This window comes from Fistularia commersonii, chromosome 13 (assembly GCF_037954325.1).
Source record: "Fistularia commersonii isolate RoL2024-O1a breed Wild chromosome 13, RoL_Fcom_v1.0, whole genome shotgun sequence".
Lineage (NCBI taxonomy): Eukaryota > Metazoa > Chordata > Actinopteri > Syngnathiformes > Fistulariidae > Fistularia > Fistularia commersonii.
This window is the reverse complement of record NC_141296.1, coordinates 14,794,178-14,820,936: the sequence shown is the minus strand read 5'-3', so window position 1 is coordinate 14,820,936 and position 26,759 is coordinate 14,794,178. Positions and strand designations below refer to the sequence as shown.

Sequence of the window (26,759 nt, the reverse complement as noted above, 5' to 3'; positions counted from 1 at the left end):
ACTGTGACCTGGAGGACTTAGAACATCAATAGACATGACTATGAAATTTAGAAACTTCTTTTTCCCAAACATGATTACTTTTTTGTTTATATTAACATTGAACTTTTGGAGGATTCTTTTATTTGCAGGTGAGGGGTCAATTTCTTTCTAATTGTATTATGCTGATGTTTAAAGGTAACATCAGTTCATGAGAAAATGTCCCAAGCTCTGAAAAAAATTCAGAGCTCAATTTTATGTACCACTACTTAGTACGAGTACCAGTAAAGTTTCGTCTCGTAAATGTTGACATTAAAGAAACGTGTGGTGGTTTGACAGAAATCAGCTCTACATCATGCAGGCATTTTTTGCAAGTACAGTATAACAGAAATCAGCAAGTTTGCAGGAAGTCCACTAGGGAGCGCGATCGGACCGTGTTAAGGACTCCGTAAAGCTTCAACATCCCCGGATCGGAGGTTCCAGCTCTATGCTGCCGAGCGTCCAGGCTTGGGCAACCCGGCTCTCCAGCACCTGCACACTCCGTGTCGCATTTCTCGGTGGGGATTGCGTTACAACTGAAAACCTTGCTCTGCGACAGCGACACTCATGTGTATTTGTCCAGCTGTTGTGTATCTGCGGGCTTGAGGCGGGAAGGAGAGAGAGCGATGTCTGCGCCGGGTTTTACCAACAACAGCTCCGTCAGCTACAGCCAGAACCCAACGCCGAACGGTGGAGCTGCGCCCCCGTATCTCAATGGTAAAGCAGGCCGGGCAATGCGATTACCGGCTCAGTTGCTTTAGCACTTTGGGGCATTTTTTAAATTAGATATCTAGTTGCCAGCTAAACTACCCGGTCCTGTTTGTATCTACTGGTGGGAAATCATATCTATAATATTGAATTAAAAACCGAACTCTGGTAGGGTTTTGGCGAAAGCTAGCTTAGCCTAGTACGCCAGTTTTACAGCTAACCTCAGCACAGAAACTCCCAAGAGGTAGCTGCTAACTTTAGCCGCTATGCTAACGCTAGCGCTAGTAGGACTTACCTGTCAGAAATTGGAATTTCTTCTGTCCGTCTTGTATATGCTCAAACAGTAAACATTGCTCCCCCGTGACACTATTTTCCCGAGAGCTGTTTATTCAATTAACAGCCAACAAAAGTGAATTTTTCTATTGAGCTCACAGCTGTGGGTGAAGCTTGTTTGTATTGGGAGCCTTTTCAACAGAAAGCTGACTAATTGTTTTTTCTTTTCTTTGTCTGTTTATTAATGCTGACGTGTGGTTTAACAATGTATAAGATAAATGGTACGTTTCATTCGTTTTGTGTTTCTAGGTCCAGCCCAAACCTACACATCCACATACCCTGGTATGGGCTATTATGAAGCCCCACCTCAACAACAAAACTACCCAACCATCCCTGCCCACTGCACACCTGTGCCAGGCAAGGCCGCTGTTACGAACATTGCAAACTACTACCAGAACAACCATCAGCATCATCAACAACAACAGCACCATGTAGCCCCTTCCGCATTCAGTGCTCCCCCTAGTTCAGAATCCCAGCCATATGCTACACTACCCTCCTCAGCGCCACCTCCACCTAATGCCCAGTACAACCAGCAGCCATTCCAGCAGCAGCATCCACCATATGCAACTTTAGGCTCTTATTATGGACACCAGTCGTACCAGGCTCCCCCACCTCAGTGCCCTCAGCAGCAGCAGTCGCCTAGTCTGGTGCCAGCACCAGTAAGTGGTTCTGGAGTTCCCCTCTACCCTGTTGTTTCATACCCAGCGTCAGTGGGAACCAGCCAGTATGGCACAATCAGCTCCCCCCAGGCTGCCTCTCCACCTGGAGCCATGTCCACCCAGATGAACGCACCCTTACATCAGTACAGCTCCCCTCAGGTGGCTGTCAGTGCCACAGTCCAGCCCGGATACAACATGGCCCCTCCTAGGCAGGTGGTGCCGACAGTCAATGGTCAAGGAAGCACAGGTAGGGGTTATTAGTTGGCTGGTTTCTTTTTTGCAACTGACTGTCAAAGTGTTATTGTGCCAAGAGATACTGCTGGTGGTCAAATCTCAAATGTAGGCATGTTTTGTTACTCTTCTCCATCAAATTTCAGTTGAGTTTATTCAAAATGACTGTAAAATGTTCAGGAGGTATTTTCTTAAAATTTTCTTGTACTGTGAAGAACAGAGGACTGGTCTTGATTTGAGGAGGAGAGGACTCAGTACGGTTGTTGTCTGTGGGAACATTCAAAGCCTCCTGGCCATTGAACAATTAATTGATCTCAAGACAGGAATGTTACAGGGGGTCGTTAGTAAAGATTCTAATCACGCTGCTTGTTAGATAATTTTCTAGAGAAAATTGTTTTCCTGGAATCCCTTGGTCCCTCATGTTGTTTCCCTGTTTCTCAAATCGTGTGCATCAACTTGGCCTCAAGGCTGATCTGAGAAACTGCCACAAAAAATCCTACACTGTGAAATCGACACAATGAACTGAAGAATTCTAACATAAAATGTGAGATTTGCCACAGTTGGATATTTTCAAAAAATCTGCACAAAATGTTACAAAGCAGAATTTATAAGTATGTGTGTTGAGCTTTATTTATTTATCGATTTAGTTATTTATTTATTTTAAATTGCAGCCCTAAATGCTGCCCCCCAACTTTACAACCAAAGCCACCCTCCTCCTCTGAGCTATGACTCGTACGGCGGGGTCCCTCGCAGTGGTGGCACCGACGGACCAGACCAGCTCCACTTAGGAACCCCATCTACTTCAGTACATTCCTCACCAGGTCATCATCAAGGTCAGTTAAACAGTGGTCTTTTATTTTCATTTCATCTGTTAGTGGTTTGTGTGACAGAGCCCAGTCAGAATAGGAAACCTGTTGCCTTTTTTTGGCTGAGCTGAGGTTTCAACATTCAAATTTTTGTCAGAGGGCTTTTTCTGAAACTTGGGTATATATGCACAGCTGTACGTCAGAACAGTCCATACATTGATGCACTCACACAAACATTTACAACCCGTGTCCCAAATGTGCAGATGTTGATAGGGAGTTTTTCCAGGTGTGAACATCACCATATACAGGCCATACTGCTGGCTGAGTTTGACTGAATTGAGTTTTTGAATTGCAAAGTATTTCTCCTCCCCTCCACCAAGCACATACCCGTGGCGTTCATTCAGCCAATTTTCAGTGTGTGAGTTTTCTGCTTTCAACCAAGGCTGAAAGATGTGTGATTCTGTTGTTCCTGTCAGTGTTATACACACACATTTGGTTCAGTGTATGTTGCTGATGTGAATACTTTCTGATCAGTATTTCATGTGTTCCAGAGCTGGTTGTTGGATCATTCTCAGCTCAGCAGCTGTGTTGTTTGGATGTTGCTGTTTGGTTAAATCAATGTTGGTACACCACTGTCAGGACAACTGACGCCACAATTAGACTGACATTCTGACGATGGTTGACACTGATGATATTACTTTGTTTTCTTGAGACAAGTAGTCTACAGAAGTACAAATATTAACTTACACAAAATATCGGTTTTCTCTGATATGCTGATGTTTTGTTGGTGTTTAGTCCTGGAAAGCTGGATTTTCCATAACAACCCTGATTTTTCTCTCTATTTAATAGGTTTTCAATCTCTGGGGTTAAAGTGACCTCTAATTTCTCTTGACAACCCTTTGATGTCAAAATGGTGTTCAGTGCCCTCAGTTATTGCCTGTCATCATGTGTCGTATTCAGTTCTAATTTGAAAACATGTCAACGCGGCCTAAATTTCAGTGAGGTTCAATACAAATTATTGGTATAGCATGAAATAGAATGTCTTCAGTAGTAAGTACTACTACTGTTGATACATCATGCTGACAATACTTAATGTATTAGAAATATAAGCTGATGACTACAAATCCAGTAACCGCCAGGCTCAGTTTTGTTATGAATAACCAATAGATATAATTAAAAGATCATTGATAAGTCTTGGTTCTCTTTTTTTGTTTGTTTGTTTTAAGGCGAAGCAGGTGAATTAAGTGTATATACATGACACACTATTGAACACAATTGCACCGCATGGAAGAAATTCACTGCCTGACTGCCTCCACCTATGTTCTGTCGACAACCTCTCCTACCCCCCCTTCCAACAGGCATGCAGTATGGATATGTTGCTAATAGTGGAGCTAGCTCTGCATCTGCCACCACCTCAGGCCCAGCTGCAGCCCCCTCGTCATCCAGCTCTGATGATGACGATGAGGAGGAGGATGAGGATGAGGATGAGGAAGCAGGTCTGCTTTAGCTATTACCTCCTCCCCCCCCCATGTCTTTTCTCTTAATCCCCATCCCATCAACTGCTTCAGCTGTTTGTCAGGAATACCCTCTCGACGTGTTGCATCACCCTTAAAAAACAAGAAAAAAAATTCCAGTATTTGATAGAAATGCCCAAATAGTTCATTTCCATCCTTGTTTCTGTCGCTCTCGTTTTTTGTCTCACGGCCATCTGTCAGTTCTTCACCACCTACGATCGAACTTAATCAGCTCATCATCACTCCCTCCTTGGCTAATCTGTTTCTCTCCCCACCCCGCTGCCATCAAACAACCTTAAGAAGTACTCGCCAGGGTTTTTTTTTTCCCTCACCGCCGTTCGTCCTGGTGCTAAATGTTGATCTCATCTTGTGAACTGGTCTCTCTGTTGGGTTTCTGAGCATGTGACATGAAAACTCATCTCACAGAGCACAGATTGAGTTGGTTGAGTAGGCCCATGTCTGTATGTTGAAGGCCTTGGACAGCTGCTGGTGCAATTGTCACATTGAAGATATGTCAACACATGCATCCCCCACCCAGCAATCTTTGGGGTGCTGTCATTGATTAAAATTTATGTTTCAGATAGAAGTTGTCTAAGTAACTTTGCACAATTCTCTTAATGAAGAATCAACACAGCTTGGATGTAAATGGCTGACTTACTATTTACCTGCCTCGTGTTTTAGGATATCCAGTCCAGGTTGTTCGCTATCCTTAAATGGAATGAGAAGACACCTTTTTTTATGCTTAGCTCAATGGCTGTCATTGCATCAGGCATTCCTGTTCCTCGCCATTGTTGGCCAGTCCTCATGTAAGATCAGTACCTGTTTGTGATTGGCCAGGTATTCACAACCAGCAGTCAGGCAAAAATCTAGAGAAAAAGTCTGAATTTAATTTAGGCTGCAATTTTTTTAGGTTACATTTGATTTATTTTACTCTAGTGTCACTGCATCTGCCAGGTGATTAGTGCACTGAACAGAAATTATTCTTTTTATTATCATTTTCAATTTTATTGACAAAAATCTTTGTCAGACTGAGCAGACTTTTATCCTATTATTTTATCCAAATCCGGTGAGTCAACAAAAACTGAAAAACAGTCTCATAAGTTGGGTGCTCTTAAATTGCTCCTCTTTGCAGATATTTTTTGGAAGACAAGCTTAACTTGAATGCAGAAATCCCTCTGCTGTGACATTGTTTTCTGGATACTACAGCTTTTGAATCACTTTCAGCTGAAAGTGCAAAATATGGTAGTGCTGGTGAGCACTATCATTACAAAAACAAGTGTTTTCCCGTTTTGCAGTTGGTTTTGACCAAGTCCGGATCACGTTTTCACCTCAAAGGAATAGCGCAAGTGTTCCCGTACCACAATCCTTCAAGGAAGCCCTGGTTTGTTTATTAGCAGAGCACCAAGTACCATCAAACTATCCGTTGAAGGAACACAGCCAGTCAAACCTCAGGTGGGCAGGTTTCATGTGGTCAATGTATTTGAGTACAATCATTTTCTTACAAAATAAAGGTAAGGACTGCCCATCAGCCCATATGGTCATTACTGTTACAAGCTCAGGTGCTCTTGGCAAACGTTTCCCGATGAGCCGTGTCATCGGCCAGAGGTTACTTGGTTGTTTTGCTTTTTAGTATGAATATAGCCACTCCCCTGCCAGCAGAGCTCGGGCTTCTTAGCCTGTTTGTTGACTCACCTGGTTTCCCCTGAGTGACAAGAATATTAGTGCAGTTACCACTCGCCAACAGGTCTCTTGTTCTGCTTTTTTCATTTCAAATTAAAAAGACAGGCTCGTTTTAACCGCCAGTGTTCATTTACAGTCAAGCCAAACCCTCCTTCAGCATTACCCTGATGTGCTCATTTGTTTTTGCCCATGTGTCATGTTTATATCTAATTTGGTTGAGGAATGCAGGTTTCCACACAAGCTTTCATTACTTACAAACATCAATAACACACTCAGTCTTTATTTTTCTTTCACTCCAAACCAGCATTCACATTTCTTTGAGTGTTTGATTCACCACAACCTCTGATTTATCAATTTATTTATTATTTATCTATTTATTTACTTATCTATTTATTTTTAAATATCATTCTGTTTGCTAAAACAAATGGCAAAATTGAAAAAAAAAATCAGGAATAAAAATTTGCTTATGATGAGCAAAGAAAACAAAAGAATGAATATATATTGATATATCAAAAAAGTTCCTGAAAGTCCTCCCTGCATGTTTGAACTTGTAAAAGGGAATAAAAACCTGAAATGTTGACATTGATTTTCCTCGATTAAAATTAATTTGAAGTGCACCAGGGTCAAACCTCTGAACCTCAAACTTGTTTTTTTATTCCAGACAGGTTTTTCCCTTTTTTTTTTTTAAATCTCTTTAAGGAAGGAGAGGGTGTCAAAAAGGAGTCTCAAAGGAGGAGGGAGGTTTATGTGTCCTGCCGCCCTGCTCCTCCAGAGCCGATAATCCTCTGCTGCCTTGATTTAGTCAGGGATAATTGGATCCTAGCTCTCCAATGAGCTCTCTGCTTCTGCTCCATTGGGTTGTGGTTTGCTGTGGTTGAACCTTCCTCTGGATTAATGGATTCATTCAAATATTCTACTCTTGTACTCTTTTCTGTCTCGGTCTCTCTTTTGTTGGTGAGAGAGACCAAACTGCAGTGGACCAGCATGCCCTGCTTCTACAAGAATTTGTTGTTAGTGCTGATGTCAGCTGCCCAGGGATTATTGTTTTCAAATCTAAGAGAGCAGGAAATTGCAGCCCACCTATGTTGGGGTCACATGGGCAATATAATGATTTTATATATAATATAATGGGGTCGCATTTTTTTCTTTTTTTTTCCCACTGATAATTACTGATTCTGTTGAGGACAAAGTGATAAATAGTGTGTGCGTGCGTGTGCGTGCGTCCGGGTCCGTGCCAAGACAAGCAACAAAAATGCAATATTAATCTAATGCTATCAAAGTCTTTGCTGCACATCACAGGGTACTAGCAGAACTGCTTAACTGCAACCTCATAGGTTGGTTTGAAGCTTGTGGTCATTCATTTTCATTTTTCATTCATACACATTTTTATGTGTCAAGCTCTTATTGGACCTTTCTTCCCTCAGATGTTCCCTTTGGTTTGCAGCTGAGCTTCTCCTTCATCTGTTATTTAACTCCTCCCAAGCAGCCGTTTGCTCTTTTCCTTTCAGTTTTAATTCTTCTTATGCATGACTGTTGTCCTTTCTCAGGTGGTGACACTTCCTCTTCCATAACAGGAAGTGCCTCTCCAGTGCCCAACAGCTATGATTCTTTGGAAGGGGGCAGTTATCCAGGTAAATGTTCTTTTGTCAATTCTCAAATTATACAAGTAATTGTACTTGTATATTTTAAGAATACAATTTAAAATGAATAATATTTAAACATCTCAAAGCAAAGCCCAAAGTTACACGATGCTTTAAAGAACAGGAGGGTAAAAAACAATCCTAAAATCTCAAACTGGTCACAAGAGTTTGAAAAGAAAAATCTTTTGTATTTTCTTTTTTTGAGTAATGCAAGAAGAGTGAAATGTTATAATATTCTATGGCCCAAGCAGAACAGGAGCATTTATTTTAGTCTTCAAGCCATTTATGGATGAAAAGGTGCATCTCCATAGTAAGTTGTATGGAATTATTTGTGGTACCTCTGGCAAGAAAAGTCAACAAAACCACTTTTAAAAACCCACCTTTCTCTCAATAATAATAGTACATTTTATTTGAAGGCACTTGTCTTGATTATCAAGGACACCATGCAAACATGTGGATACAGAGTACACACCAAGGAGAAGAATACACAATACACAGAATATATAATAATCATTAAATAATCATTAAATAATCAATCATTGAGTAAGGCTGGCATCGGAGCAAACGAGGGTCCAGCAGCTAGGCTGAGCTGGGTGTCATCTGCATATTGAGTGTCAGCATTCAGGCGAAGACAGTTGCAGGGTTTGAGTAGATAGCTTAAACATGAAATAATCCCATAAGTTTGAGAAAATTTGGTAACTGGTGAGTAACCAACAAGCAACAGTTGATTTGTCGAAATCCGCAGCTCAATGGGGACTGGTATACAGAAGGGTGACCTTTGTCAAAAAGTTTCTTCTAACCACCGTAACACCAAATTGCCTTTTGAACCACACTCAAGTAATTGATGAGCAGTTGGATATTGAGAAACCAAATGTCCTATAACATCTTTTGTATTTTTTAATGACTGTTGCTCTTCTGTTTATCCTGTAGCATTATATTGTCTAGTGACCAGAACAGGTTTCACTGGTATCAAGCAAATATGGGACAGCAAAACATAGGAAAAAAACAAAACAAAAAAGGAGGGGTTGCAGGACAGGGATAATGATGTTTAACCAAATGGGAGTATTCTGCGGCTGGATTAGGGATGAAAATAATTCCATATCACGTGAGGACATAGTTTGCAAGCAATGGAAAAGCAAAACACACACACACACGCACACACTGACTTCTGACCCGTACAATGGCACACATCAGCTACAGTGACAGGCTTTCTCTTTAATAAACCTAAAAACAGAATATTTTCCCTCTCATGTAAAGAACTGATATAAAACCTTGAACTCTGTATTATTCATGTTGTCCAGATTCCTTGCCTCCTTCCTTGCCTGCTGATATGACCAGTCAGGCCCCTCCGTACGGTAGCTATGGTTACCCCAGCGTGCAGCCGACCTATCAACAAGGCCTTGCCCCACATTCGGACCTGCTGCCTTCCCAAGACCTGTACAGCCAGTCAGGGAGTTACCAGCCATACTCCCAGGTCCGTCACTTATTTCTTTCCCACTTCATGTGGGATTAGAATGGTTTAGAAAATAATATAATGATGAATCTTGAATTTCCTGTTTCCTTCACTTCCTGGTCAGCCATTCCCAAACCTGTCTCAGTTATCAACGGCTCTGGGGGGGTTAAGTGGGGTGCCAGAGCTGGAGTTGGAGGCCCTCAGGCCTATCAACCTGCTGCAGGAGAGGAATCTACTGCCCCCTCGACCCCTGGAGGCCCCAGAGCCCAACCTGAGCTCAGAGCTCAAGAAGGTCAACTGCAGTCCACAGTATGTCAAGTGTCTTTACAAATATCAATGATATTTTAATGAAATAATTTTCCTCATCAGAAATCACAATATATTATTGAATTGAAAGTGCAATAAGACCGAGGAAATTTAACTTTTTGTCAATCTTTGTGTGTGTGTGTGTGTGTGTGTGTGCGTGTGTGCGTGTGTGTGTGCGTGTGTGCGTGCGTGCGTGCGTGCGTGCGTGCGTGCGTGCGTGCGTGCGTGCGTGCGTGCGTGCGCGCGTGTGCGTTGAACAGGACGTTCAGGTGCACCCTGACCAGCATCCCTCAGAATCAGGCGCTGCTCAACAAAGCCCGACTCCCCTTAGGCCTCTTGTTGCACCCCTTCAGAGACCTACAGGTAACAATCACAGCTGTGTTGCCATCATGCCGATTGAAAGAAGATCTGACGGTAATGTTGTCTGAGGCTACTGCAGCATTGGGTTTTAATCCTCACTGCCCTTTTCAGATGTGAAAGATCTGGACTTTATCCAGATGTGTGAAACCAGTCAGAGTATGTCAGTTTAGACTCAGACGGTCTTCGGCCCCCAGCTCCTAAGAACTCAGTCACCATTCGAGTGGAGCAGAATATAGGTCTTCTCCCTGTCAATTGACTGTGTGCATGTAACATTCGACTGATAAAAAATTAATAGATTTAGGGCTGAAGAGACGCCAGTGCAGTCCCTGAAAAAAGCTTAACAGCAGAAGGAAATGTAAACCAGGTGCGTCTGGGCTGGTTTCAGTAAACCAGACAGTAGCACAGTGTTCATGGCAAGTTCTTCACACCACCAGGAATTTAAATGTGTGTGAAAGGTGAACTATCAAAATTTGCTGATTGTTTTAACCACAAATTAGACCAGCATTTATGATGTGTCAAAGAAACTTTGATCTAATTTGTTTCAAACTAAGTGTAGGTTCTTCTCAACTGAAGTCGAAATGTTTCTTTTGAAATCACATAAAGCCAAGTGATATTTTCTTGCCGAGAGCAGACTGAGCAAAATCCAAACAGCACTTCACTGTGATGAGAGGAGTTATTTTTAAAGGTGTTTTTAGATACACTATCAGGCAAGTGATACTCTGAACAAAGCCTTTTCCTGGCAGCAGAGAGGCCAGGAGGACTGAATGTCTCAACTGCAAATAAGTCCGCAGGATGAAGTACAAGGAGAATGATCCAAATAATGCAAAATGACCATTAGCTTACCAAAGAATAATGTAGAAGGACAGACATACAAACACCAGGGTTGAAAAGATGAGTGTGAAAGAAGAAACTGAAAACAGGGTGGTTGTTCTCGCTACCTTGAATGGAAGGATGTCGTCAAAAGGCCTCAGCCAGCAAAATAGAGGGCATGCAAAATAAAGTTGTAATGCAAAAAATCTGCTGCCCACCAGTCACTTTTTTGTTGTGTTTGATCAATAGTTATTGGATGGGACAGTGTCCTTAATATGATCAATTATTATTACTGTTAATCAATACAAGATCGGACATTGTCAGGAACATGGAGTTTGTTACAACAGCAGCAGCTCAAATTACTGTACTTTACGCACTATTAGGCACCCCTTAAAGCCTTTAATCTTCTCAAAAACAGACAGTGTGCTTTATAGTCCAATACGCCTTATATATGGATCAATATTGGTTAATTATGGCTACTGTAGTCAGGGGGCGTCTGAAGGGGGCTCCAAAATGGCACCTTTCAAAAGACACGCTTACCACTCAGTTCAAACTCAAGGCGATCAGTCATGCAGTTGAACACGTGAATAGAGCAGCAGCGAGAGAATTCAACATTAATGAATCAATGGAACGGAAATAGAGGAAGCAACAAGATGACCTGTGTCAAGTAAAGAAGACTAAACAGAGTTTCCGAGGAAACAAAGCGAGATGGCCACAGTTGGAGGACAAACTCGAACAGTGGGTTGAACAGAGAGCAGCAAGTAGAAGCAGTCACTATTCGAATGAAGGAAACAGTGCTAGTTAGTGACATAAACATCAATGAATTTAGAGACGCACATTCTAGGTGCTTTCGTTTTATGAAAACCTTTGAACTGTGACATATGGAGTTGGAAAAACATTGTTTACAACGAAGGCAGCGCAAATACCGGTAAGAGCTACGGGTACGTACGGTAGCATATTGTGACTGCACTAACTTGTTGTGGGAGTGAACGGAGTTGTCAGAGCTTTGGTTTGTATTCTATTAATGAAGTTTGACTGACTGACTTATCTGACTGTTTGTTGACATTCCCTTTAGTGGATACATAATGCAACCTCAGCTGCTACAGTAGTTTTTTTCTATGCGCCTCTTATAATGCGGTGCGCCTTATATATGAAAACAGTTTTAAAATAGGCGATTCATCAAAGGTACACCTCATAATCCAGTGCGCCTTGTAGGGTGGAAAATATGGTACTTAATGAGGAAAAAAAATGTAAAAGTAGGAATAGGCCATTACAGCGAAATAAAAAATTCTCCAAGATGATAAAAAAGCGAGTGTTTTGTCTGTGTTAAATGCTACATACGGAATTATACAGGCAGCTAATCAGGGAAATAATAAGTACTTTGAAAAATTTCATAATCGTTTTGAATAGTCTTGCACTTGGTGTGTCAGTCAGAATCTTTTCGGTCAGTTAGTGACGAAAACACAGGGTTTTACATTGCCTTTTTTGAAGTCAGCCTCCCTGTCCCATGAGGTTGTCATGGTCACTGGAACCATGATCAAAAGTTGTTTTGCACCTGATGGACATGCAGTTTGTCCAATTCCACTTTTCTGTAAAACTGCAGGAGGAACAGGAGTCCAATGACTGCAAATACACTTGTAAATATGTTGGGTTTTTTTTAATCCAAGTCCATCCATCTATTATTAATTGTTTGTCCAGCAGTCAGGGTCACAGGGATGCTGTAGCATATCCCAGCTGTCATTGGGCAAGATGCAGGATACACCCTGGACCGGTCACCAGTTGAATGCAGGGCCAAATAAAGAGATAGACAACCATTCACACATGTTGGCAATTTTTTCGTTGTATTCCCATAAACCTGCATGTATTTGGACCGTGGGAGGAAACCAGAGAACCAGGACGAAACCCATACAGACACTAGGAGACACATGCAAACTCCACACAGGAGTGCCATCTGTAGGAATCAAGCCATGGTCCTTTGTGCTATGAGGCAGAAGTGCTAGCCAATGTGCCAATTCTCAGTAATAATTTTGATGATACACGTTTTAGTCAATTTGAAATGTAACTGATGCCCTTTTATCACCCCTCATCAATAATCCTACTTGTATCATATTGGACATTTTTAAAATCATTGATACTAATCATCAACTTCCTGTTTCTGCAGCACCTACCGGTGATCACCTCCAACACCATTGTGCGCTGTCGCTCCTGTCGCACCTACATCAACCCCTTTGTCACATTCCTAGACCAGCGCAGGTGGAAGTGCAACCTCTGCTACCGAGTCAACGATGGTACTAGTTTCTCTGAACATTTTACCTTCCACATGCACCTGCGGCTGTGATGATTGTAACCCTCTTTGCAGTACCCGATGAGTTCATGTACAACCCGGTTACCCGGTCGTACGGTGAACCTCACAAAAGACCGGAGGTCCAAAATGCCACAGTGGAGTTCATCGCCTCGTCCGACTACATGGTGAGTCCTCTCATTAGTCAAAATATCTGTAAACTACAATTTAGTGAAATTTTATGTGATGATGTTGTCAATCCACCGGAATGCAGTGTTGCACTGCTGCTCCAAAATGGAAGAAAAGTCTGCTGCTGTTTACTGTGTTGAAATGCATCTATCTAGATTCTATAAATCTGTATCATCTGTTACTGCTCTCGAACATTGCAATTACTGCTGGAGTTCAATTATTTTACTTGTTCTCCTTTCCTGGACTGCAAAGGCTATGATGTGTTTGAATTATTTCAACTCAGCATTCAGTATTTTCCTTCTGTGATGTAAAAACTCAGAAAACTCAGTTTGTAGATTCATAATCTACTTGATATTTTATGATCCATACTTTTTACTTTTCTTTCAACTTTTTTTTTTTTTCCTTTTTGAAAGGATATCATGTTGTTGTAACAAACCAAATTTCCCCTTGGGATAGAAAACTTTCCCCATCATGGGATAAACAGAATTGTCTTATATTACCCTCTCTAAATAGTCTTTTACCAGCCGTACAACATACACAGCTGAAGTGAGTTTGGCCCTGTCAGATTGGACTTTTTTATTTTGACTTTTCTTTAAAAGCTCCTTATCATTAGCTTCTGCTTGGGGAAAAAGCTGCTGATTTTAGTTTAAAAGCATTACCTATTCTTGTGTTTAAATACAAGAAATGTGATTCAACATCACCAATCTGACCTTTTGAATGTTTAATTTCAGTATATGATCATTATATTTCAATGATTACAACATTTCAATGATCATTTGATCACTTCGGGCATATTAGATCACATATTCTCGTATTCTACGCTTTTTGTTTTTTAAAATACAACTAAGTTACCTCCTCACACCCTCACCAGTCATGTGTGTTTGCCTTTAGCTGCGGCCTCCTCAGCCAGCTGTCTACCTGTTTGTCATGGATGTGTCCCACAATGCAGTAGAGGCAGGCTACCTAAAGTACTTCTGTCAGTCTCTTCTCGAGAACCTGGAGAAGTGAGTGCGTGTCTTACCTAACAGGAGAAAATAATCAGCTGCTGCTTTTTTCACATTATTTATCGCTCTCGAGCTTCAACAAAGAGATGTTTTGTGCTTCAGGTTGCCAGGAGATTCTCGCACTAAGGTGGGCTTCTTGACCTTCGACAACACCATCCACTTCTACAACCTGCAGGAGGGACTATCACAGCCACAGATGCTGGTGGTGTCAGACATTGACGGTGTGGTCAAGTGTTGTTTTTTTTTTTTTTTCTGTGACTTTTTCTTTCTTTCCCCACCAATAGTCAAAACTGAAACTGAAGGATGTTCACTCCATAATGATTTTTAAAAGAAACAAATAATATATTTCTAAAGAGACAGCAAATAATACTTTGGCCAATGACATCTTCATTTTCCATAGGTAAAATATTCATATTTCAATAAATATGAAATGTTATCCCTGTCAGGATATTCGACAGTAAATGCCTCAAAAGAGGGAATCTTACAAGAATGTCCCACTTTTCAAAGTGAAGGTGATCATGGAGTCTCCATAATTTGATGTTCACGTTCTAATCACCAAGGATAAATTCAAAATGCAGTTTATCAGTTGTTGAATTTTACTTGAACTCCTCAGTCACTTTCAACTGGGTGTTAATTTCATTACTTGGGTGAGAAAAAATCAGCTCATGGTATTTTTAGTCTTTCTGATTAGATTCACAGAAACCAAGTAATTTTCATGGAAATGAGTACAAGGACATGATTGTTTTGGCTACTCTCCGCCCCCCTAGAGTATCTTGCTGAAATGAAAAATGACGGCTGTAGCCTGACCTGTAATTTAAATGAAATTCCAACCAGTCGCTCAAAACATCACTTGGGCTATTTTAAGTTGTTCAAATATTTTCAGTGTCTTTCTTTGATTTAATCTTATTTTGTTTTTTCAGATGTCTTTATACCATCACATGACAGCCTGATGGTTAACCTAAAAGAGAGCAAAGAGGTACAATCTTTTATATTTTGTGTGATATGTCCTCTTGTGTTTCACGCCACATCTTCCCACTCCTCTTCATCATATTCTCTTCCCTTTTTCCTGGGTTCAGCTGGTAAAGGACCTGTTGAACTCCCTCCCCGCTATGTTCAGCAAAAGCAAGGAGACCCATAGTGCCCTGGGACCAGCCTTGCAGGCTGCCTTCAAGCTCATGTCACCCACCGGGGGTCGCGTCACTGTGTTCCAGACCCAGCTGCCCACACTGGGCGCTGGCCTGCTGCAGTCAAGGGAGGACCCCAGTCAGCGGTCCAGCACAAAGGTACATCGAAAGCAGATACATGATGACATGAACTAATGTGTGCATGCAATCATGTGAGACCGATGGCCGCGGCACCTCCATTTGTAGTTTTCCCCGTTTTGCCAATGTAAGGAAATCAGTCTGTATAGAAGTCAAGATAAAGAAACATACTGACAAGGTAAAAGGGAAAATACATGACAAATTCACATTTGAAGAAATGACAGAATTCCTCCTAATGTGATATTAAGACTATTTTTTTGCTTCCAAGCGACGTTCGCTGAAAAACATGCCTGGGTTTGCAAGAAATTGCGCTCCCTTTTTCTTTGACACCAAAGGCTGAGTAAAAGGACCTCAAAAAGATGACAGATCAAGGGTCATGTGGTCTCCCAGCAAGATGGGAGACAATGTGAGTGACATGGGGAGAAGACAAGACATGCACCCAGGATGTTAGATTATATTTTTACTGTTCTGCTAGTGCAAGTCTTGTGCATTTCAGTTGAAAATACATTCTGCAAATGCTTTGTGGAGGCCTCGATTTATTACACCATTATGTAAAATTGATTACTGGTCTGCAATTAGTGTTTGAAACATTTATGTTTTCAGCTAAGGTTTTACCATATCTTGAAGTCCCTCCCATTGAGTTTGAGCCCCCCCACACAAAAACACACACACACACACACACACACACACACACACACACACACACATCGCTGTAGGATCCTGGCTGTTTTTTGACCTCTTCACTAGTCAGCTACATTTTTCAGATGGAGTGTAATGTTTGGTTTTTGTTTAGGTTTTTTTTTGTTTGTTTGTTCAGGCCTGGATTAAACCATATGACCTGGGAAATCCAGAGAAAATAAGACTCAAAGATTGTATTTGCCATCTAGTCTGATTTTGATTTATACTCTATCCAGTGTGCTCTTTTATTCAATCTCAAAACATCGTACCCTAGTCCCACATTTTTTTTTCATCCGACAGAGTCACATCCAACCACCATCTGGCCTCCGTCGTCCTCTGCAATTTATAGGCATTCATAGTCTGTGCACTTTCTGATTTAACCAGCTGCAAAGAAATGACAGGAATTGTTTTTCCACACCTGTTTTTCTTTTATATTCCTGTATAACTTTGTTCTTTGAAGTATGGATGAAGCTGAGTTTTTGTACTCGGAACACAGAAATATTGTCTTAACACTTCTTGATATAAAAACATCAATGTAATATTCACAACAAATGTAATACTCCCCAGTCCTTTATTTGGTTCTACTGTTAAATTGTTAAAAGTAATCCAGGATGATAGGTTTTTAGGTATACTGTTTTCCAAACCAAGCCTAAATATCTTTCACTGCAAAAACTCAGTTCTGTGTGTATTTTTGAATAAGCCAAGCAGTTTATAGTAATGCTTTTATACCATGTTATTACTGTGTTTGCAGGGGGTGCAGCACCTCGGCCCCGCCACCGACTTCTATAAGAAATTTGCCCTGGACTGTTCGGGCCAACAGATTGGGGTTGATCTCTTCCTGCTCAGCTCCCAGTATGCCGACCTCGCCTCGTTGGGTGAGAAAAGTTGCCACCAACCACCACAGAGATTGAAATGCAGTTCAGCATCCAGATATTAGCATCTGCCTCAGAACTTAATGGACTTGCAAACCTGATAATAGTAGGGTGTACACAAGTGATAAATGCCACCAGAGTTCTTCTGGTCTTACATGCAATGGTATTCAGAACTTGCAAAACTATCTTTTCTCATTTACTGTTATGCGAATCAGAAGCAACCACCCCAGTGGCAACAGAGCAGGCGAATTAGCTTAAAAGCTACTGGCATCAGTATGTGTTGGCATCCACACAACAGGAACCACTGTTTGTGTGTGCATGCGCGTGCAGCCAGCACACAAACATGAGCTTTACTCATTTAATCTCCATTTTTATTTTCTATTCCAATGCTTTCATTCAGATTACTTTAGAGCTCATCGCAACTTGTGGAACTGAAAAAATATTAGCAGCAAAGTTTGCAACCGTTTAAGGATGATGACCCTGGATATAAATCTTTTTTTGTTGTCGGTGTTTTTTCTTTCTTCTTCTTCTATTCAAACCAGCGTGTATATCCAAGTATTCAGCAGGCAGCATCTTCTTCTACCCCTCCTTCCATCACATCCATAATCCGGCACAGCTGGAAAAGCTGCAGAAAGACTTAGAGCGTTACCTGACCAGGAAGATCGGCTTCGAGGCTGTCATGAGAATACGCTGCACCAAAGGTAATAAACATGCACATACCAACCAGGAAAATTAGGCCCACCTATCTTTAGTTCTGTACCAATGGTTAATATTAATTTTGTTGAATTTCTTGGTTGTAACAGCTCCTGAAACTGAGTGATTTGTTTTCCCTAGGTTTATCCATCCACACTTTCCACGGCAACTTGTTTGTACGCTCCACTGACCTGCTGTCCCTGGCCAATGTGAATCCAGACTCTACCTTTGCCGTCCAGATGTCAATAGAGGACTCTCTGGCAGACTCGTCTTTGGCCTGCTTCCAGGCCGCTCTGCTCTACACCTCCAGCAAAGGTGCTCAAAATTGACATGTTACAGGTTGTCTTTTCGATATGAAGTTGTAGAGCCTCAGAGTACTTCATCAGCTAAGACGGTCCAGACGATTTTGAAGCTGGCTGTGGTGGTCTGATATTCTCAGAATATTGAAGAAATTTATCCTACATGATATATATCCTGGAGGCACATGTTGGTAAAACACATGAACATACTCGAACCTAGTCCTCAGATACCCGCTTTGATCTGCTTGCTTTGGGTGCCAACATGGCAGACAGGGAACTCTTGACTGTCGATTGCAAGGATACCAAAGAAATATACAACCTTGGCATCATCAATTGGCACTTGCTCTCCTGAGAATATTGTATACCGTAGCAGGCATGTTGGACCGAAGATAGTACTACGATGTGGAGGCGTTGTGCAGGAAGTAGAGCAATCGTCTTTGGCACCGAACATTCCTGGTTCAATTCCTGGCTCCTCTGAGTGTGTCACAGTGTTGTTGAGCAAGACACTGAACCCCTAACTGTACCCTGGTGCCAGTGGGCGACATGACTACTGCTCATGGTTCATCCATGACGGGTTCATTGCACAAAACGAATTTCCCCACAGGGATTAATAAAGGATTAATTACTATTATTATTATTATTGAGATATCCTCTCCAGTCAGAGCAGAATCAATTAGGGATGACTGGCTTGATCTTATTACAGACTGTGTGTTTTGTTTTTCGTTTTCCTGCAGGAAAGCGTCGTATCAGAGTCCACACTCTGTGTCTGCCGGTGGTCAGCCAGCTGAGTGACATTTATGCTGGAGCCGATGTTCAGGCCATCACCTGTCTGCTAGCCAACATGGGTGAGCTTTAATTGTGGTAACCGAACTTAGCAGGAAGTCCCGCATTTCTGTGGAAACAATAAACACACATACACATGTCTGTGTGTGCTGTTCAAGCACTAAAAGTGAACATTTCTTATTATTTATCTAAAAAAAAAACACACAAAATCAATTATTGTACTGTGTAGTATATAAATATATGGACGGGGTAATATGTTTCATGTATGTATATTCGAAGTGTCCATAACTTTCACTATTATTGGGAAATGCACAACAATTTATATTTTGACAGCCTCTTGTAAAAAGGCATTTTCACTTACTTAAATAAATTCAAATTCATACTTCCATCATTTTAAACTCTTATCATATGTTGTTTTTTTTTTGTTTTTTTTGTTCAAAATAAGTTAGATAAATCTGGTATGATGAGTTTTAACAGTTGGGGTTCATATTTAGTCAAATCTTCTTAAATATTAACTTTATGTGACTCATTGATTGCCACATCATATTTTACCACCACAGAGGAAAAACCAAAGATTTTTGATTGATTAATTTTAATTGTATTTTATATTCAAGACTGGTCTCAGATTTGTTGTCATAGTCTTTGCCTTGTGACTCTTTTTCGTTTTTTCTTGTCTGCCGTGCGGTGTTGCAGCCATTGACCGGTCCATATCCTCGAGTCTGTCGGATGCCCGTGACGCCCTGGTAAATGCTGCTGTGGACTTTGCGAGCGCCTACAAGAGCAACGTGTCCAGCCTTCAGCAGTCGGGCCTGGTTGTGCCCGTCGGCATGAGCCTCTTCCCACTGTACATCCTGGCTCTGCTCAAGCAGGTGCGGCCGAACACTTGAAACTGCACACACATTGATAATCAACCCTGTTATTAAAGTTCTGAAATCATGAATGAAGGTATACAAACATACAAGTTTTAGTTCACAGCCAAATATTGCCTAACAAAAATTCAAATTTTTTGTCATTTTCGCTTGAAAACGTATAACAGTGAAGTTTTGCAATGCAGTGAATAGGGCTGATTGGAAATTTTGAAAAAAAAAAAACTTCAATATTCGGAAAGCCTGATAGAGTATAGTTTCACTGATTTGAGGTCATTTTTTGATTTTTTTTTTTTTTTTTTCTCTCCCCCTCCAAAAAGTCACTTATTGCCAATATATCCTATGATTCTACAACAATAGGCAGCTCTGGTGGCACACTGGTTTAGCACTTCAGCCTCACAGCTTCAGCCTTACCTGGTTTGATTCTGACAGGGGATCTTTCTATGTGGAGTTTTCATGTACTCCCCATGTCTCCGGGTTCTCTGGTTTCCTCCCACAGTCCAAAAATATGCAGTAGGTCAATTGGAAAAATTTGGAAATATGCCCAGATGTGCGAATGAGAGAGTGAATGGTTGTCTGTCTGTTTATGTGGCCCCACAATTTACTGGCGACCAGTGGTCCTCTCTCCTAATGGCAGCTGGGATAGGCTCCAGCATCCCCCACAACCCTGAGTAGGATAAGCGATAGAGAATGGATGGATGGAAAATCACTTTAGCCTGGAAGGAGCAATCTAATTTGAAAATCACATACTCTTCCAGAAAGCGTTACGGACGGGAACGAGCACTCGATTGGATGAGCGAGTCTTTGCCATGTGTGAATTCAAGACGCAGCCGCTGCAGCAGCTAATGAAGATGGTTCATCCTGACTTGTACCGCCTGGACAACATGTCCGACCAGGTAATGCACTATATGTTGCACACTCTACCAGGTCAATTTCTTTAAAATGTGAGTAATACTGGTGTTAAAATGGCATTGTTTTGCATTATAACAGTTATGCATTATTATATGATATTATCATACGTAGAGCGCAAAGGACTTTATGGCATGGAGTAGATTGAACCAAGAACAATCAAAATAAATCCTACCTGATGCAAAAAATATGCTTGATTCATTAATAAAAAATATTCTGATGTAAAGTTGGAATGTTTAATAAGCTTGAAATAAGTAAAATGTTAAAAAAGGAGTAGTGCATAATTGCACCATTTTTCAGGTTTTATTTAAAGTACTTGCCTGTCTATTATTTTTATATACTAATTACGTTTATATACTTTTGACTTTTGAGTCTCTGTGACTTGTCTAAAAGTTGGTCAGCTGTTCATGTAAGTCATAGGACTATTTGTATGTGACCTGCAGGGGGCGCTTCATCTGAACGACACACTGGTGCCTCAGCCTCCTCTGCTGCACCTGACGGTAGAAAGGCTGAGCAGAGATGGCGCTTACCTCTTGGACTGTGGCAATGTGAGATCACTATCTTCCCATTGTAACGGGAAGGAGAAACCAATTCTATCACATTATTTTCCTGTTGTGTATTTTTCCTTGTTTTTCTTTCCTGCCCAGGTGTTTTACCTGTGGATAGGTAAATGCTGCAATGAGATGTTCATCCGCGATGTTCTGGGTGTTCCCAACAACACCTCAATACCAGCCAATATGGTGAGTGACAGTCCCCAAGTACAGGACTGTACACAGAGTATCAGTTCACAGCCAACACTCCTATGAATGAACATTATTACTCTGTTCACATGTGGCTCTAAGTATTATATCTACTCTAATGTACATGACAATAAATCACTATTAATCCCCATGGGGAAATTCGTTGTCTGCAATTAACCCATTATGGATGAACCATGAGCTGTAGACATGCTGTCCACCAGCACCAGGGGAGCAGTTAGGGAGCAGAGTGTCTTGCTCAACAATACTGTGACACACTAAGAAGAGCCAGGAATTGAACAATACCAAAGACGAATGCTCGACATCCCTCAACCCTACCAGGGGGATACAGCCCCTGACAACTCAGCTCCTTGAATCAGTGGGAAAATAAATCCCTCCAACCATAGTAAGGTGGTGACTCAAAGAGAGGTTAAAATTAATTAAATATGAACTTAACAAGTAAGCTGTGGTTCAAAAATATATTCATGAACAATGATGGTTGTCAGATTCAGTTCTTGGGAGGTTCCATTCACACATGGCGTAACAGATTAGACGCTGCTGTTTTACTCAATAACACACTCATTCACACACCTCCACCCATTGTGAGTAATGAAATGCAGAAATATTGGTTGCAAGTTTACATGGAAAAAAAAATTAGTCTCCTTTGTCAAAACAAGCCCCTCTGCATTTCTGTAAGGGTTGTTGTAAAAAGCAGTAAACTAGATCTGCTGGCATTGCGTTTCCACAGTCACAGAGAACGCTCTGCCGTTAACACACATAGTAGGCCTTTTTATCTCACATTTCCAGAAAGAAGTTGTTGCATCCCAGAGTCCCTCGATGCTGCCCTACTCCACCGCCACCCAAACACACGCATACTCACATATGCACATTCCAAACTGCACACAATTGTGTGCAGTCCATTGTGTGACTGAGTTCTTCCTATCAGCTGCACACAGTGGTGAAAACATTGCTGTTGATGTTTTAGGTTCTCCTCTCTTTCCCCTCCCAGAATCTCATTCCTGAGCTGGAGACGCCACTGTCTGAGCGGGTACGAGCGCTTCTCAACTGGCTGCAGGACAACAGAGCATTTAGCTCCAACGTGCACATCATCAAGTAAGAGCTGTGACACTCAGGCCAGTAGAGGGGTGTGACGACTCTCTTCTTCCTACAGACATGTTTGGAAAGTGGGAAAAATCTAAAAAGAAACCAAAGCCTCAGGGGTCAGATAATTGAAAAAATACCACGAAAGCCTACAAAATGCTTACTCTCTGTGTTTCAGCCACAAAATAAGCACAAAAACCTAAGAATATCATTGTGATGTCATATTCTTTTCTTTTCTCCATCGGTAGAAAAACAATGTGTGTGCATGTGAAATAAAATCCTCCAGTCTACAAATAGTTGGCTGAACAAATGAAATTAAAAATACTCCTCAGGGACAAAAAAAGAAGCCAGCAAGAGCTAATTTTTAACCGGCACCACTGAATTAAGAGGCAAAACTTAAAGTGAGATTAAACTGAAAACCCAGGATACATTTCCTGTATTTTTGCAAACCGTGACAACAAACTTGTCAACCAGCACTGGCATCAATGACCCACAACCGGCTTGTTACAATTAACATAACTGGGCTAGCTGCAAGGGTTAGCAACATGCGTCACATAGCCCATGACAAACCGTGCAAATAACTTTGACAGAGAAACTGAGACTTGGAATTGAAAATATCAAAGACAAAGAAGAAAAACAAATGTGATACTATTCATCTGTTTTTAATTTCAATCAAAGAGTCTGTTTGACACAAAATAGCTGTCATATTTATTCTTTTTCTTTCTCAGGGGGAAGCGGGTTTGACACTAGCGGAGCTTTAGTCGTGGTTAAATGTATGTCCGTAATGAAAATCTGTGTGTAACATGACTTCAAGAGTGACGAGAAGGTTCCACTTTTTGGACTGTCGTGTATGCAACCTCCACTTGATTTTCCAGGAGGATGTGCACATCAGTTGACCAGCTGAGCTTGTTTATCACACAGTTCTGCTCAAAGTAATTCGGCCATCAGCACAGATTAGTGGGCATTGGCGGTCCTGGCCATCAGTCCTACTTTCCTTTGAGTTAGAAGGTGTACTCTAACTGAGGCATTGTCAAGCTTTAGTAATCTCACATCATGATGTTGAGTTGCGACTTTGAGTCCAATTTTTGAAACCATTAAAGAACAGTTAACAGCTTTTAAAAGAGAAAAAAAATCTTGTTGGGGGTCAACTTGTCTGTCGGGTAGGTATGTGACCTCATGGCAGAGATGGCCAAACCACCTTGAAGAGGAAGATAACATGGAGAGCGAAGTTGCCACAGCATTCAGGTTCTGCATGGCATGATAACTTCTGGACTATCAGATGGGTTTAAGTGTTTTTATCTTCTCCATGCCATCTGAAAAACTCTACAGCTAGCAATGTGTAGGAATGTTTGTTCTGCTGCGAGCCCTAGAATTTCCTTAGTGCAGTAGCAAGCGAGAGCTATTGGTCCATTTTCTCGCTGATTGTGTCCATTTTTTTGCGGGTCGCAAGAAAATAGCTGATCAGTGACAATAGCTTTTTAGAAATGAAGCTCCATCGTACACGAGAAGTATTTGGTAATGGGCGTGGCTTATGGTTTTCGCAAATCTCTAACCAACTACATCACAGAGTTCCCATGTAACTGTAAAAAGACCCTGTACTGGAGGAGGCTCTACAGTGGTTCTAGGGACTGAGGTCCAAGTAAAAAAACTTTTTTAATTATTAAGTTTTTAATACTTTTACTGCTGCTTATATTGGCAATGCAATTCACTTTAGGGATCCCAACAATAAAACAAACAGAAGGGTAAACAAACCAAAAAAAAGAGAGTGCTAAAGGACAACCCTCTTTAAACAATGACTCATTGCATAACAGGGACATTCAGTTTACTACCAATTAAGAATACTTTATGAAGAAAACTTTTTTACTTTTAAGCAAGATATTTAGAGGATGTTATGTACAGTAAATGATATATTTGTTTTAGTTTCTCTTGTTCCTGCTCGTCACTAAGGTCTGACAATTGCACTTGTGTAACCTGATGAAAGGAGAGGAAAAAATGAAGTCTTTAATCAAGTCCAGCAAAAATGTTTTCTATGTTGTATGTTACTGGATTGTTCTCAGGTTTGACACAAAGCTTTTTCCAGCATAAATACTTCATCGGTGCAGAGGCCAGTGATTGACAAAGCTTCCAGAGAAGTGCGCATGTGTGGAGGTGGGGGTGGGGGTTCTTTCCACTGTTTCCTGTAGCTCAGCATTGTTTCTCAACCTGGTGTGCATCCACACACACCCCTGATGTCACCTGTGGGACGATTGCATCACTTTCTCAAACAAAAATAAAAAATTGCGGGGCCAAGTGACAGGGTGGGAACTTTTTTAATTATTTCAAGTGTTTCTTCATGCTGGTAAAGAAATGAGCCAGCAAGGTTCACATGTTCAACATCTCCTATCATAGCCTGCAGGATTACGGGAACCTGGAAAAATCTTAGATATTTTGTTTCCACTTGGTAGCTGGTCTGGATCCACCAGAGAACCAGACTCCTTTGCATATGTTAGTTTGATTGTTTTCAGGTGCTCTTTGCACACCCAGGGAACTTTTTTGTCCTCATGCTTTTTGGTGAGTTTGTTGCTATATTTGCTGGCATTGTTACAGAATGCTATTTTACACTTGTACCAATCGAGAAATATGTTTTCATATTAACCGTTCAGACCCACTCCTCAGTCATTTCAGTGGCTGCCATGGTAGCCCACAATTTTTCCCAGATGCAGTTTCAAATGCATTCAGACGTGATACTTGTCTCTCGAAAGAACTGATACCACAGTTTGTGCACAGCTGGTATCAAGATGCACAGTCTGCTTTCAAGTTTTTTCAGTTTACTTGCTCGGTTTGGCCACTCTCACAGTCTTTTACTTTCTTGTGTTCTCCCAGGGAGGACGCACCTACTTCACCTCTCACGCAGTCTTTTACTTTCTTGTGTTCTCTCAGGGATGACGCAACAGCTAAAGCCACCTTTTTCCAGCACCTGGTGGAGGACCGGTCTGAGGCGGCGATGTCCTACACTGAATTTCTACAACACATTCAGCAGCAAATGTCCAAGTAGCCTCTCACCGACATCGTCTGTTTTCCTCGGAGTCCAGAGCCAAGGAGTCCGGATCTTGTAGACAGGAAACTAGGGCTAGTCAGAGAAAGGCCCCCATTGCCCCTTCAGGCCAGGTCTAGACGTGGGTCACCTCCTTTTCCTACCAGATGCGGCAAACTGCTTCAAGTTTCATCGGTTGGCTATGATTTGACCATCGCAAGGGGACCAGGGGAGAAAACTATTTGGACCGGATTGAAAAAAACTGCTGTGTGTCTCCTCGCTGCCTCATATGCTGTTGAGTCACCTCATAATATCTGGTTGAACCCAGAAAGGAAGGGGGGGGGGGCTCAAGCCAACAAGATGCCACATGTTTTTCAGTTGAGTTTGTTCCCCACGAGCCTCACATGTAGCTATTCCCGTCCTTTCTCTTTGTTCTCATATATCATTCCTCCCACCCCATCCCTGGTTTGTATCTCTTTTTTTTCATTGTTTTTTTATTTTTTGTTTTTCTGAGCACACTGGTAAATGGGCTTGACAGCTGTCCTCCCGGACGCTCTTGAGATCCAAAACACATGCCGTGGGTTTATTTTGCTGCTAGTCTGAAGATAGACATTGACAGGCCAATGTCAAGACTTTGAAGACGCTCTGATTGACGCCACTTTCTCTGGTGTGTCGACTGCTGACTCCTCCTGATCTGTACTCACAAAGCCTCCCTCCCCCCCGCCGTCAAACGCCCTTCCTCCCATCCATTTTGTTCTTTCTCCAGGCGCTAACTCAACTTGCTATCCTCTTTGTAACTACTGAAAAGAATCTTTTATGTGTGATAATTTATGAAACAGCTTATTAAATAAAAAACAAAAAAATGTTTTTCAACATTTTTTTTTCCTGCATTATTTTATTTTAACTTTTAGTTTAAAACCCTTCACCTCCCAGCTTCTGTGGATTCAGTGGAAATCTGCTGTTTCCTATAAGAAAAAGCCCTTTATTGTCACAGTGTTACATACAGCACACCAGGGAAATTGACCTCTGTATTTAACCAGACATGGGGATATCATGAGCAGAAGGCAGCAACTGAGTAGCACCAGGGGTTCAGTGTCTTGCTCAACAGCACTTCGGCAGGCTAGAAGAAGCGTGGGAATAAAAACTAGGAATGTTTGGTTTCAGGGACAACCACTATCCCCTTGAGCCACGCCACTATAAAGTGTTGATATACCTCGACACATTTGTATCATTTCCCTCACTGATTATGTGGAAAGTCGTCACACCCTAAACTTTTATGCTAAAACATGTATTGAAGTAATTGCTGTGTACAGCATTATATAACGTTTGAGTTTTCAGATTAACATTTTTTTAATTTTTGTTCCAACAGCCATTTTTATAAATAGCTTGTTTCTGACCATTTATGATTTTCAAGGCGCATTCCCTCTGATTTGAGGATCTTTCCTTTTGGGTGGCTTCTTGCCAGTTCACTTAGGTCTTTTTCTGCCTGGCACAAAGTCTTGTGTTTATTCCTGAACCCTTTCTACAACCATGAAATTATCAAATAAATCCCCGAGT

At 41.4% G+C, this 26,759-nt stretch overlaps 1 protein-coding gene across 2 annotated transcripts; it reads left to right on the top strand.

Moving 5' to 3' along the window:
• The first annotated feature begins 520 nt into the window (after positions 1-520).
• sec24b (SEC24 homolog B, COPII coat complex component) lies at positions 521-26,067 on the top strand. 2 transcript variants are annotated; one of them, XM_086158297.1, is made up of 24 exons: positions 521-732; positions 1,306-1,962; positions 2,618-2,779; positions 4,111-4,248; positions 7,494-7,577; positions 8,888-9,060; positions 9,164-9,348; positions 9,606-9,708; positions 12,677-12,803; positions 12,875-12,984; positions 13,877-13,989; positions 14,092-14,210; positions 14,910-14,965; positions 15,066-15,272; positions 16,681-16,804; positions 17,344-17,502; positions 17,636-17,809; positions 18,528-18,638; positions 19,270-19,445; positions 20,201-20,338; positions 20,795-20,899; positions 20,999-21,091; positions 22,098-22,201; positions 25,109-26,067. In XM_086158297.1, the coding sequence occupies exons 1-24, from the start codon at positions 642-644 to the stop codon at positions 25,221-25,223; spliced, it is 3,624 nt and encodes a 1,207-aa protein (XP_086014423.1). In that variant the 5' UTR covers positions 521-641; the 3' UTR covers positions 25,224-26,067. The 2 variants fall into 2 exon arrangements, with proteins under 2 accessions (XP_086014423.1, XP_086014424.1); XM_086158298.1 differs by lacking the exon at positions 4,111-4,248.
• Positions 26,068-26,759: the final 692 nt, after the last annotated feature.

Bases quoted from the DNA above. Each gene is read 5' to 3' on its own strand.
- sec24b (XM_086158297.1), top strand. From the start codon at position 642: ATGTCTGCGCCGGGTTTTACCAACAACAGCTCCGTCAGCTACAGCCAG. The intron at 733-1,305 runs GTAAAGCAGGCC...TTGTGTTTCTAG, and splicing joins TGCGCCCCCGTATCTCAATG to GTCCAGCCCAAACCTACACA. The intron at 20,339-20,794 runs GTAATGCACTAT...TGTGACCTGCAG, and splicing joins TGGACAACATGTCCGACCAG to GGGGCGCTTCATCTGAACGA.